Below are 14,815 nucleotides of genomic sequence, written 5' to 3' on the forward strand. Positions count from 1 at the left end.
TGAGACTCGAAATAGAGCATCCTGTTTCTATTGATCATCCATGAGATATTTCTACAACTTGGAGTCCACCTGTGGGAATTTCAATTGATTGGACATGATTTGGAAAGGCACACAGCTGTCTATTTAAGATCCCACAGTAAAAATACCATGTCTTAGGTCAGTTAGGATCGCCACTTTATTTTAAGAATGTGAAATGTCAGAATAATAGTAGAGAGAATGATTTACTTCAGCTTGTATTTCTTTCATCACATTCCCAGTGGGTCAGAAGTGTACATATACTAATTGAGTGTTTGGTAGCATTGCCTTTAAAGGGTTCAACTTGGGTCAAACATTTCAGGTAGCCTTCCACAAGCTTCCCACAATATATTGGGTGAATTTTGGCCCATTCCTCCTGACAGAGCTGGTGTAACTGAGTCAGGTTTGTAGGCCTCCTTGCTCGCACACTCTTTTTCAGTCGTGTCCACAAATTTTCTAGCATCTTCACAAAGCCCTATGCTGTTGTTCTGGGATTGATTTAGGAGAAATCTCTAGGAGATAGAACGCGTCTCCTTCCTGAGCAGTATGACGGCCGCATGGTCCCGTGGTGTTTATACTTGCGTACTATTGTTTGTACAGATGAACGTGGTACCTTCAGGCGTACAGAAATTTCTCCCAAGGATGAACCAGACTTGTGGAGGTCTACAATTTTTTTTCTGAAGTTTTTCCTGATTTTCTTTTGATTTTCCCATGATGTCAAGCAAAGAGGCACTGAGTTTGAAGGTAGGCCTTGAAATACATCCACAAGTACACCTCCAATTGAGGTATTAGAAGCTTCTAAAGACATAACATAATTTTCTGGAATTTTCCAAGCTGTTTAAAGGCACAGTCAACTTAGTGTATGTAAACTTTGGACCCACTGGAATTGTAATACAGTGAATTATAAGTGAAATAATCTGCATGTAAACAATTGTTGGAAAAATTACTTGTGTCATGCACAAAGTAGATGTCCTAACCGACTTGCCAAAGCTATAGTTTGTTATCAAGAAATGTGTGGAGTGGTTGAAAACAAGTTTTAATGACTCCAACCTAAGTGTATGTAAACTTTCGACTTCAACTGTAGGTCAGCAATGGGGAGTTACTGCTTCCCACAAGAGCACAAAACATGTAAGCTACATGTCAAGCTGTCTTTGAAAAGCCAGTCAGGTAAAAAGCGTATGTCTAAAAAAAAAAAAAAAAAAAAAATTGGAAGTGTTGTATTTTCAGACAGGTAGCCTACATTGTCTAATTCTCTGTATGGTAATAATAATACATTTTATTTTGTAAAGTGGTTTCTTGCATCATATAAACACAATGTAATGTACAGTCACCTATTTGGCCCATGGTGTTACAGACAAAGTCAAAAAGTTATGCCATGTAGGACTGCACTGAACACCACATACAGGCTACTGTAGGCTATCATAGAAATCAAAAGCCATTTCCATGTTAATATGTTATGGGGTTTGCTCCATTGGTTTTGCTGGTAGGCCTACATTATGCTCAAACAGTAGCTAATAAAACTAAGGCTACTGCTTCAGTGTTCACTGTAAATGCGCGCCGGAAGTTGCACAAAATTCTCACAACGTTCAAGTTTCCAAATTTGCTCAGTGCCCCCAAAAATTGGAATGAACATTGATCACGGCACAACGCCTCTCCCCATGTGACCTAATTGTCGTGTGCAAGTACTGAAATGCATGTGTAACTGATAGATGCACACACGTTAATATTTTTTAATATATAGTAAATTGTAACGTTTTTTTCGTTATGTGTCGGACCCCAGTAAGACTACCTGTCGCCATTGGCATTGGCTAATAGGGATCCTAAATCAATCAAATCTGTTATTTATTTTACATTATGAAGCTTACCCTAGTTCCACAGAACAGTTGAGCCAGTCACGGATTTGTTTGTAGATACACATCAGTCAGAGCGCTGTCTGTCTGCTGATAGAATGCCTGTTAGTGAATTCTCATCTGAGTGGAGAAGTGCAACTGAAGCCCGAGATTTGTCTTAAACAGAGCATAAATTACAATAAGAAGCATTTTAAATCTGCAAGATATTTCTTATGCATTCTTTGTTTCCTGTGTGAAAAACGCAGAATTCTGTATTAACACGACCCCTAACTTTAATTTGCTAGTTAATCTAAGTAGGTGGATTAATTAATAAGGTGACAGAGCATCATATTGTCACAGCTTTCTGACGTGTTTGAGAAGTCAAAGCCCTTTGGATTCGTTATTTGTACAGATGCCACCATCTTGATTTCCTTGCGTTTTTTCTCTTCTTCGTTCTCAGCCCATCTTCTCCTCTCAGAGCAGAACAGGCAGACTCATTGCCCTAGCGACTCCAGACATACAGTGTGTAGCCTACACATATTGCTCCAGAGCCAGTACTGTTCTTCCTTCAAAAAAGCATACGTCAAAACTTTGTTAATTTGCACAATGTTGCTTGTTCACAGTCGCTGTAAATTGTACAAACTCACCAAAAATGACATTTGGTAGCTCCTACCTGTTTATGTATAACTTCATGAGCTGGATTGCCCATCTTTGCAATTAGTTTATTTTCGCTTGTGCTCGATAGCATATTTAGCTAGCAACCTCTGTTGACATTCACTATTACCTGTGCTAATTTTGTTAGAAATCTGATATATATATACATTGGGCGTCAAATATTTTTTTTAATGTGCCCCCTCGTGTACTAAGCCGGTAGTAGCCAGCAGCATACCACCCTGCATTCCACTGCTGGCTTGCTTCTGAAGCTAAGCAGGGTTGGTCCTGGTCAGTCCCTGGATGGGAGACCAGATGGTGCTGGAAGTGGTGTTGGAGGGCCAGTAGGAGGCACTCTTTCCTCTGGTCTAAAAAAATATCCCAATGCCCCAGGGCAGTGATTGGGGACACTGTCCTGTATAGGGTGCCGTCTTTCGGATGGGACGTTAAACGGGTGTCCTGACTCTCTGAGGTCATTAAAGATCCCATGGCACTTATCGTAAGAGTAGGGGTGTTAACCCCGGTGTCCTGGCTAAATTCCCAATCTGGCCCTCAAACCATCATGGTCACCTAATAATCCCCAGTTTACAATTGGCTCATTCATCCCCCTCCTCTCCCCTGTAACTATTCCCCAGGTCGTTGCTGCAAATGAGAACGTGTTCTCAGTCAACTTACCTGGTAAAATAACGGTAAAATAAATAAAAATAAATAAAATACCGTATATATCCCAGTATAAGAGGAGGACGGTATGAAAATATGGATAACACCCAACCCTAAATCAGATTATCATCTGAAATCAAGCTACCTGATGGGACTTTTAATAGATGCAGAAAATCTAACAAAATAAACGTTCTACCACAGTGCCCATGTTATTTTTGTGAACACCATTTGGTTCGGAGTTTGGACGAAGTTTCTATGTGAAAACTATTTATGCTGAACAAAAATATAAATGCAACATGTAAAGTGTTGGTCCCATGTTTCATTTGCTGAAATAAAATATTCCAGAGATTTTCCATATGCACAAAATGCTTATTTCTCTCTAATTTTGTGCACAAATTTGATTACATCCCTGTTAGTGAGCATTTTTACTTTGCCAAGATAATCCATCCACCTGACAGGTATGGCAAATCAAAAAGCTGATTAAACAGCATGATCATTACACAGGTGCACCTTGTGCTGGGGGTAATTAAAGGCCACTCTAAAATGTGCCGTTTTGTCACAACACAATGCCACAGATTTCTCAAGTTGAGGGAGTGTGCAATTGGCATGCTGACTGCAGGAATGTCAACCAGAGTTCTTGACAGATAATTGAATGTTAATTTCTCTACGATAAGCTACCTTCATTGTTTTAAAGCATTTGGCAGTATGTCCAACCGGCCTCACAACCGCAGACCACATGTAACTACGCCAGTCCAGGACCGCCACATCCGGCTTCTTCACCTGCAGGATCGTCTGAAACCAGCCACCTGGACAGCTGATGAAACTGATTAGTATTCCTGTATATAAAAAAGCTATTTTGTGGGGAAAATTCTGATTGGCCTGGCTCCCAAGTGAGTGGGCCTATGCCCTTGCAGGCCTACCCATGGCTGCACCACTGCCCAGTTAAGTCCATAGATTAGGACCTAATGAATTTATTTCAATTTCCAGAACTCACTCGCGCATAAGAGGGAGGCTTGCACTAACGGTACTGGCCCATGCACTGATCAAATACACGACTGGAACGCTGATTAAGATGTTTACATGTACTAATCATTTGAAAGACTGCTCATAAAACCAGGCGCTTTAATTGGCGTATGCTTACTTCGACTTTGACCGTACACCGATTAAGATAAGCAGAATAAGGTGTTTAGATGACTAATGCCATACTAGGCCTTCTGCCACAATCAGTTTAATATTCAATTATTAGTGTGCATATAAATATACTTAATAGCTTATGAGGAAAGTAGCTACATCTTCAAATATTAATGAAATACACCTTCCACTTAATGCTCACATGCATTTTGCATCATCAGGGGCATGTGAAACAACTAGAGCACGACCCATATGGGATTTTTGGGTCCGATTCCCATTTTAGGGAGGCAAAAGTCACTGATTTCCGATATATCTGCCGATATTTTGTTTTAGGGGTGAAATGAAAAAACCAGACCTTGGTTTATACAACTTTTGTGTGAAAGGATTAAACAGATATTCTGAATGATTCTTTCAACAAAATATAAAAATATACTGAATTTAAGAACATTTTATTTGTGGTTTACAGGATTTCCACCAAAAATAAACTAGATCCTCTATATGCTAAACCACCACAAAGAGTCACTGGCCAGATTGATTTAAACTTAGTCTCAAAGTAAATCTGAAACTGCAGTTCACAAATGTGACCAGATTTAGGAAACTAGGCGTATGTAGAATGTCACAACTTAACAGGAGAGCCGCTTGAATGTCAAAAATATTTTTTTATCAAAATGCATTTTTGGGCAGAAATGCCATCTTGAACATGTGAACTTTCGTGTGCCTTAACTTCTCTAGGATAGGGGGCAGCATTCGGAATTTTGGATGAAAAGCGTGCCCAAATAAACTGCTTGCTACTCAGGCCCGGAAGCTAAGATATGCATATTAGTAGTAGATAGTAGTAGATAGAAGACACTCTGAAGTTTCTAAAACTGTTTGAATCATGTCTGTGAGTATAACATAACTTATTTGGCAGGCGAAACCCCAAGGACAAACCATTCTGATTTTTTTTGTTTTGAGGTCACTCTTTTCAATGAGTTTTCATTGGGAATCAAGATTTCTTATTGACTTCTTGCAGTTCCTATCGCTTCCACTGGATGTCAGTCTTTAGAAATTGGTTGAGGTTTTTCCTTTGAGAATGAAGAAGCAGCACTGTTCAGAACGAGGCTAGAGGGAAGTGTAATCTTTGTTAGAGGCGCGTTACACAGAGGCTCGCTACACATTGTTTTCCTCCGGTATTGAACACAGTATATCCCGTCTTAAATTTTATCTATTATTTACGTAAAAAAATACCAAAAGTTGTATTAGGAGGTAGTTTAAAATGTTTGGACAAAGCTTACAGGTAACTTTTGTAGTCATGTTGCGCGAGTTGGAACCGGTGTTTTTCTGGATCAAACGCGCCAAATAAATGGACATTTTGGATATATTCGACGGAATTAATCGAACAAAAGGACCATTTGTGATGTTTAAGGGACATATTGGAGTGCCAACAGAAGAAGATTGTCGAAGGTAAGGCGTGATTTATATCTTTATTTCTGCGTTTTGTGTCGCGCCTGGAGGGTTGAAATATGATGGTCTGTGTTTGTTTGCTGGGGTGCTGTCCTCAGATAATAGCATGGTTTGCTTTCGCCGTAAAGCCTTTTTGAAATCTGTCACGCTGGCTGGATTCACAACAAGTGTAGCTTTAATTTGGTATATTGCATGTGTAATTTCATGAAAGTTAAATTTTTATAGTAATTTATTTGAATTTGGCACTCTGCATTTTCACTGGATGTTGGCCAGTTGGGACGTTAGCGTCCCACATATCCCAGAGAGGTTATGGAGAGGTTAATAACATTTACAGATGTATGCCATCTGTAAATATAAATACAATTGTTAAATTACGAGCCTTGTTGGTTAAGCCACAGAAAGAGCTGGCAACCTTCCCACTAGCCATGATTGGCTGAGATAATGAGCAGGCTGGACATGCCGAGAGAGGAGTTCGGATTGGTCTGCCATAGAAGCTTGTCAGTCTGTGTTGGTAATCCTATCAAATGTGGATTTAAAAAAATATATTGTGTAGTGGAGCTGCATACGTTTGGCTCTCCACTTTCTGGAGGATCAAGTTCTGAAAATCAGCGGAATTAGAGTATGATAGCTAAAGAGATGGAGGAAACACCTGTCTCCGGATTTCATCTTCAAACAACCATGGTATGGCACTCCTGACAGGGAGACGCGTCCACGCACAATGATGTATACAGGTAAGATAGCTAGCTAACGTTAGACTAACGTTACATTCAGATATTACACGTTTTCTAATTTTGACAGAAAGTGGCTTCATTTTAAGCTAACGTTAGCTGGCTGCCTCCCTACCTGACGTTATTATTCGTTTCCCAGAGCCGTTTGTTGTTCCAGTTAGAGCCTAATGTTAGCTAGTGAACATTGAACATGGTTGATTAGCTCCCAGCACTGTGTCATTGTTGGCACTGTTTATTGTTTAACTAGCTAACGTTGGCTGGCTGGCTCGTTAGCTAGTGTTACGATGTGACGTGTGTACAACACCCGTTGAATATGGCCGGTGTCAGTAAACGTCTGCACAAAAGCGTAATTAAATTGTTGCCAGCAGAGCTGGTTAGGCTGTTTTCATGTTATCCAGAGGTAAACAAATCATCGGCCAGAGGGTCAAGTGTGCACTTCGAGAGCGAAACGAGATGGGTAAGGGTGTGAACGATGCTGAATGGGTGTAGACAAAGAAGAACTCTTCACTAGATAGCAAAACATTCAAAAGGCGATTTTCTCAAAAGTGAGTTTACAAGTTGATCAACTTTCAAAGCAGAATTACTTTCCCATTGTTCCTCAAATGCAGTGTATGATATACCATTTTGTAGCTCGGAGTCTACTTTTATATAATGTAAAAAAACACCACTTCAAATTTTGTTACATAAGACCGAATCCAGGTGGCGAGTCACAAATAAGCATTGAAAAGCAGTAACATGTCGTTCGGAACGTCACCACTAGGTGTCATCGTCAGCATTTGTCTCGAGTAGATTTACTACATTATTTACAGTCAAAGGTCATGTAAACTAACACTTTATGGCAACCTCACAATGAGCGTACGTTACGACACAGGTTAGCTGTTCATTACGACAATGTTTTCTTACAGAAAATGTACATGTATTTGCTATAAATTGCAGCTGCAAATGGCACTGAAAATGTTTATGCAGGCTGTTTTGGTAACGTTAGCTTCTTAACTCATCATGAATGCAAGCCATGGCCTGAATGATAGAGCTGCGACAACTGTCTTGCTTTTTTGACGATTGCATATTTTGGAAAAATAACTAAATAAGCCCACTGTCTAAAATAATAGGCCCAGACAGTAATCGTGTTATTTTTGTATCATGGACCAGTGTTCACTTTTGCGCCAGTCCAGTGTTAGCATATAAGTAGCACAGATTGCTAGCTAGGCTAACTACCTTGCTGGCTAGATAGCTAAGCTAATGTTAACTAAGTGAGAATGTGATGAAGACCGGGCTGGCTGCTTGGTGAAGTGTACTTTTGATTATTTACATATTCAAATACGCTGACTACGGCAAGCTACTCACCGTCAAATCACCATGCAAACTCTCTCTCACATTGTTACTTAGGGCTTAATTATGTTCAATGAGCAACTCAGAGCGCCCTTTTCAAGCAACCATTGAACATTTCAAAAAATGACTGCAAATGAGCAGACGTATTTGTTTATTCTATGTGTATAATATCAATGCTTTATCTGTGGAATAAAGACAGATACAAATATTTATGTGAAAGGTTAATGTCGGCCGATAATATCTGTCAACCGATTTTTCGGGTCGGGCCCAAGAAACAACGGTGACTAAACTATACTTATCCTTTCGAAGGAATGTGGAGTTGACAAGCTGGGTAAATTAAAATAGAAACACACACTCACTTTGGGTGCCGGATGTCTGCGACAGAGCGGTTGAGGGAGATCCTATCGCTGACATAGATGTTGAACCCATTCTCCCTGTAGGCCTGGTCCACCCGGTCAGTGTCGGTCAGGGGAAAGGGCTTACCCTGCTCCCCGTTACCTACACACACACACGCGCAGAGAGAACAGAACAGACATGAGTGCAAAGATAATGTCAACTTAGGTTGAAATGCCTTGGTCCATCCATATGTTGTCGTGTTCTAGCCAGTAATGATTTGCTTTCCTCTGACAGACAGTGAAAGTACCTGCACTTAGTGTCAGCTAAAATCCCAGTACCTGCTGAATGAACCATAAGGACATTAGAAATGTCTTGCAGTCTGTCGACCACATCAGGTTTAATGGCCTACAGTCGTTGTGCTAGAATCAAAACATTTGAAAAGCTCATGTTCCTACAAACATATAATGCCTTGTGTGGAATCATTTGTTATTGCAGTATACTTGTGGGCTTCAAACCTCAAACTAAAAAGGGGAGTGAGTGTGTGCGAGGGATTTCCTGAAGTTCTGTCCTACCAGAGCGAGCAGCATCTCTCCTGATTGCCTCGTAGTCGTGCCAGTCCTTCCTCCGCATGCCGTCCCGCCCCACCTGGGCATCCTTCTGGGGCCTGACGTTTACTCCCTGCAAAAACACACAGGAACAGAGGGTCAAACATCAGGACATACACCCACACACAGAGGGAATCACACACATACAGTACAGAGGGTCAAACATCAGGACATACACCCACACACAGAGGGAATCACACACATACAGTACAGAGGGTCAAACATCAGGACATGCACCCACACACAGAGGGAATCACACACATACAGTACAGAGGGTCAAACGCATCCACGCATGCAGAACACACACCGGGAACAGAGGGTCACATATCAGGACACCTCACTAACCAGCAACCCTTATACCAGAGCCTGTGAGGCTTGATGCTCAAGTAGCTATATTAGTAGATCTACATCACATTGAGAGCATATTCATAAACATAACCATACAAGGAAATAAACAGTTGTCCATTACCCAACAGCTGAGAACCTTGCAAACACACAACCATTACCAATAGTCATTATGGGATTTTTTTTGCCATCAGTTATAATTAAATGTGAGAGCTGGTCCTTACGTGCTGCAATGCTGGTCAGCATTTTTTAGAGGCTTGAGAACTGTTCTTATGAGAGCAGAAGTCGAAAATGGGAATGAAGTACCACAAGTATGGAAAAACTAATTTGACTTTAACACTAGAACTGGCATAGGCCAAAGGCCACTGAGATTTGATTTAGTAAATAATAATAATAATCTCAACAAAAAACGTCCTGCTCCTTCCCTGACTTTTCCTAAATGTTTGTATTTTACATTGCTCATTTGTCACAATTTTGAAATCAAGTATTTAGAGCCTTTTAAACAGTTTTTTCCCACACCTATTCCCAACTTAACCTACCAAGACAATGCGGTGTAGGAAGTTGGTACCCAGCCAGGCGCTAATGCGTCTCTCTCGCTCTCCTTACTGAATGAATCACAGATAGATGAATGGGCGACGAGTTTGTGTTATGCCTATTTATTAGCGTTGGTGTTCATGTTAATAACTTGACCACGCACCTTGCAGGTTGGTACCATTCTCTTACCTTTAACTTTGTAAAAAGAAGCTGTTACAGGACGGTTTTATTTACTATAACTATATCACATTTACTGTAAGGGAAACTAAAACATGCTACGTGTTGCAGTAGGCCTTTAGAATAATGCTAAACATATTCTTGACTATCAAAGTTGATGAGCGAGGGGAAACAAACTACAACAGTCAGCCTGAAACTAATTTCAGACATAAGAGTTAGCCTAAAGACAATATTAAATATCTGCTAAATGCATATAAGGGAAACACTCTGCTTCACAATGTCTCAATTCCATCTCGGTAGGGGAGGAGGGATCACAGTTGGTGTCAGGTAGGATGTCCATCGGCCACGAGGTGAGAGAGCAGTGAGGTTAGCACTGGGTCAGACTAGAGTCAATGGACCGCTCTGAAATAGACAGACACACACGGTCCTTCTTACACATAAAATCTCTAGCAGAAAAGATGAGCTAGGTACAATTCAATCCATCACTTGGGTTTAGCTATGGAAGAACAAGGAATTTTGGAGACATAGCAGGAAAAGTACAAAAAAACTCAGTGCTGCGAAATTCACACAATGGAATGTATAACATTTCATTTCAGGCTTGTATCCCTGTGAGAATATCAATCCCAAGGCTCGCACATGCTCGTTTTCACGTAGGTAGCGCACACACTTCTCTACTCCATTGAAAAACGCATGCAGTGATTTGGCCATTAATCAAAGTCATCGTCCATGGTCTAAAAATGATCCCTTTTAGGCGGCAGACGTCACAAATTTGGATCACAACACAATAGGGAAATAATTAGCTCAATGGGAGGTTGCAATTAGTGAAACATTGTTCATGCAAATGGGAAGCCTAATTGCATGGATCTCAATGAATTACTCAAATCAGTCTGCTAAGAATATCACTGTGATGAGAAACAAACACACAAATACAACTTTTTGGTATTCGAGGTTGGGGTACACCGTATTTGCAATGTATGTATGTAGGCTACTACTATCTAGTCTAGGCCTATTTGTCAAACCGATTATACATCAAAGGCCTACATAAAAGTTTAAACTGTTGGGCAGTGTGTGTGTGTGTGTGGGGGGGGGGGGGGGGGGGGGGGGGGGATTAGTCTATAGTACTGAGTCGTAGTGCTCCTGGTTAGGTTACGTCAGAGCTGTGTACTTATCTATTTGTCAAACAGCTGACATCAATACACCTGGGGGACTGCACACTGGCCTGAGGTCACCACACCTCCACCACAAAGTCCTTTTCTACATGTTCCCTGGCCAGAGGGAGAGGCATGAGAGGCAAGGCCACTCAAACCCATTGAATGGCAGTAAACACTTAACCAGAGCTGCTAAAAGGTAGAGACACGCTGACAAAAGTAAGCTTCAATTGAACAATCTGGAACAAGATTATTAAAAGGTGCATGCTCTACATTGGTGTCGGATGGAGTGAGTTAGGCCAAGACAACAATGTAACACACTTTTTGAAACCTAAATATGTTGGATCTTAATTTGAGCACCATGTTGCAAGATAACTTTCCTGCAATGCAGAAAATGTAAACCTTGTAGTGTATTTTAGTTTTAAAAGGGCTACTGAAGTTTGTAATTTCCAGTTTGAAATATCAGACTTGATTTTTCCCTTAAGAAAACATATTTCAATCAATACAAAAATGTCTGAATTCTTATCCACATTTCCTGTTGCTGGAAATGTGATGACTTTTTTCCTGCTGTAACAAACTGTCTTTAATTAAGATACTACATCTGTAGTGAAAAGCTACAGTATGTACAGTATATACCAATATAGATCCAATCCATCATGACATGATTTCACTGCACAGCAAATTACACAGGCCTTATGTTACAGGGTTAGGCCTACATTATGATAGATTGCTTTTATCCTTGTCAGAGGCATTGTATCAGTTTGACCACAGATCAGCTTTGTAAGCAGGTTGATAACAGTAGGCCTAGGCTACATGCAGAACAGACACTTGTTCACTGGCACAAACACCAATTGAAAACACGCAATTAAAAACAATAATAGATTTGTAGTGAAATACTTCCTTTCTCTTCAAAAGCTTTGCATGCCTCATTGTGTATGCATCTGACGGCCCTACTGCCACTGTATGTTGAGATTTACTTCCTCCTCACAGACACACAGCAAGCAGAGAAAAATAATCTCTGACGGACAGGTAACCTTATTAATCACCAGCTTAGACTCACTGTCACACTTCTGTACTGAGGCAGGCACTGAGATCAAGCCTCAGTTCAAGAGAGCCGCTCTCAAAATGTCACGACGAGAGCCTTTCCCCTCTGCACTGACGAGGACCGACAAGTCGATCTGTGCTTCTTCCTCCTCCTCGGAAGCAAGATTGTGCCTCAGCATTTCCTTTTGATAAAAATTTCAGAACACGGAGTTATGATATTCCACGGAGGCTTTGCTGCTCTAACAAAACCTTTGGAAACAAGACAAGGAGCTTCGGAAAACTTTTCACTGTGTGTGTAGTGACAGATGAGAAACGATAGAGGTGGGGTGGTAGACATAGAGGGAGAGGGGGGGAGGGGGGGGGGGGATAAACAGAGCTGGAAGGAGCGATAAGGCCAAAGAGATAATGAGAGAAGGAGAGAATGGTGGTTTGTGGCCCTCCTATATCCTCTTACTCAGTTGAAGACAGACCTCCACCGTGGACCTCAGAAGAAAACAAACATGCCAGCAATGGTATATTCATACCCAGAAAATATGTTGTAACTACTGAATACTAAAGTAAGGGAAATTAAACCAAACATTACATTACCCAACAGCAGTCGGATCCCCTTTTCACATTAGAGCACATTAGCATTACTCATCCTACTATGCGTGCACTGGCCCAGACTTACTATACAAAGGCATAACAAGCATCCTTTCCACCGCTGAACATCAGCGTGAGGTCCACTACCTTCCTAATCAAAACCATCAGAAGACTCCACGCAGGCAGAAACTCGTTTCAACACAGGCTCTTTTCCATTCCATCAGTATTCAAAGCACAGCACAAACACACTAATAGGGCAACGCTCAGACGTATCTCTCGTTCTGCACTCACAGTCTTTATAAGTAACGGTCCATGATGCATTTGCAATCAAGCACAAATTTGGCTAAAAGCAGAGAGAGGTAAAAAACATTGGCCCATTTTACCAGGCTGAGTGATCATTAATTAACTTCAATGTACCCTTTTAATGGTCTACTCATCTGATGGCTGTTCCTAGCAAATCGTATCTGTGTGTGGGGAGGAAATATTATGTACAAAGTAAAGTGTGTGTTGACTGCATCCTGTCATTAATCAGTAAATGGGAAGGCAGCAGCAGCCTATAATTTGCAACAGGCAAATAACACTTCAGGGCTGAAATAACTAGCAAAACAAAAGACTGGTCAGACATCCAGTCAGACAGACAGAACAGCTTCTTGGCATGGCTGTCAGAGGCTGCTCACTGGATGAGCATCAGAGAGCTGGTCCCAGTGACCTTAGCCAGGTCTGTAAATGGAGGGATTTGAAGATTATGGACCACCCTCTCTGAATCACAATCGAACCTCATTTCCATCCAGCTGTGGTCCATCATTAATCTCACAAACACCAGATTATGAGTGGCACTGAGGAGGGCTGGGGTTGATATTGCGTCCTCTGCTTGGGCTCTCGTCACACAATAGAACTCAAATCTTTCAGAGTTCCAGATTTTGGATGCAAGAGACAGTCTCATACACGCACATGCAGACGCACACACTCTGGCTCTGGGTTCTCTGGTTGTCCTGCTTCTTGTGGTACGCACACACTCTGGCTCTGGCTTCTCTGGTTGTCCTGCTTCTTGTGGTACGCACACACTCTGGCTCTGGGTTCTCTGGTTGTCCTGCTTCTTGTGGTACGCACACACTCTGGCTCTGGGTTCTCTGGTTGTCCTGCTTCTTGTGGTACGCACACACTCTGGCTCTGGGTTCTCTGGTTGTCCTGCTTCTTGTGGTACGCACACACTCTGGCTCTGGGTTCTCTGGTTGTCCTGCTTCTTGTGGTACGCACACACTCTGGCTCTGGGTTCTCTGGTTGTCCTGCTTCTTGTGGTACGCACACACTCTGGCTCTGGGTTCTCTGGTTGTCCTGCTTCTTGTGGTACGCACACACTCTGGCTCTGGGTTCTCTGGTTGTCCTGCTTCTTGTGGTACGCACACACTCTGGCTCTGGGTTCTCTGGTTGTCCTGCTTCTTGTGGTACGCACACACTCTGGCTCTGGGTTCTCTGGTTGTCCTGCTTCTTGTGGTACGCACACACTCTGGCTCTGGGTTCTCTGGTTGTCCTGCTTCTTGTGGTACGCACACACTCTGGCTCTGGGTTCTCTGGTTGTCCTGCTTCTTGTGGTACGCACACACTCTGGCTCTGGGTTCTCTGGTTGTCCTGCTTCTTGTGGTACGCACACACTCTGGCTCTGGGTTCTCTGGTTGTCCTGCTTCTTGTGGTACGCACACACTCTGGCTCTGGGTTCTCTGGTTGTCCTGCTTCTTGTGGTACGTCATCAAATGGCTACCCAGACTATTTGCATTGCCCCCCCTCCCTCTTCTATGCTGCTGCTACTCACTGTCATTATCTATGCATAGTCACTTTAATAACTCTACCTACATGTACTTATTACATCAACACCGGTGACCCTGCACATTGACTCTGTACCGGTGCCCCCTGTATATAGCCCCGCTACTGTTATTTTACTGCTGCTCTATAATTATTTGTTATTTTTATCTCTTAATTTTTTTAAGGGCTTTTCTTAAAATTGCATTGTTGGTTAAGGGCTTGTAAGTAAGCATTTCACTGTAAGGTCTACCTGTTGTATTCGGCACATGTGACAAATACAATTTGATTTGATAATGTGATGCTTGGCATGGGACTGGCATTACTGGCTCTCCTAGAGATCTCCAGATGTCTAAACAAACGCACAATCCAGAAAGATGAAGACTAAGCCTCGTCTACCCCCTCAGTTTAACTCAACTATGAGGAATACAGAACTATGAGGAATACAGAACTGTGTTAAC

General features: G+C 41.8%; 1 protein-coding gene across 4 annotated transcripts in view; it reads right to left on the minus strand.

The window, feature by feature from the left end:
• The window catches only part of LOC129868329 (polypeptide N-acetylgalactosaminyltransferase 10-like), an 85,298-nt gene that overhangs the window by 49,240 nt on the left and 21,243 nt on the right, over window positions 1-14,815 (minus strand). For 3 of the 4 annotated variants that reach the window (XM_055942214.1, XM_055942212.1, XM_055942211.1), the window contains exons 2-3: window positions 8,695-8,800; window positions 8,146-8,284 (exon numbers count right to left, since the gene is read on the minus strand). In XM_055942214.1, the coding sequence (XP_055798189.1) occupies window positions 8,146-8,284; window positions 8,695-8,800 (245 nt within the window). Of the gene's footprint in view, window positions 1-8,145; window positions 8,285-8,694; window positions 8,801-9,611; window positions 10,186-14,815 lie in introns of all 4 variants that reach the window. The other variant, XM_055942213.1, reaches the window with a different exon arrangement.

Source organism: Salvelinus fontinalis, chromosome 13 (assembly GCF_029448725.1).
Source record: "Salvelinus fontinalis isolate EN_2023a chromosome 13, ASM2944872v1, whole genome shotgun sequence".
Lineage (NCBI taxonomy): Eukaryota > Metazoa > Chordata > Actinopteri > Salmoniformes > Salmonidae > Salvelinus > Salvelinus fontinalis.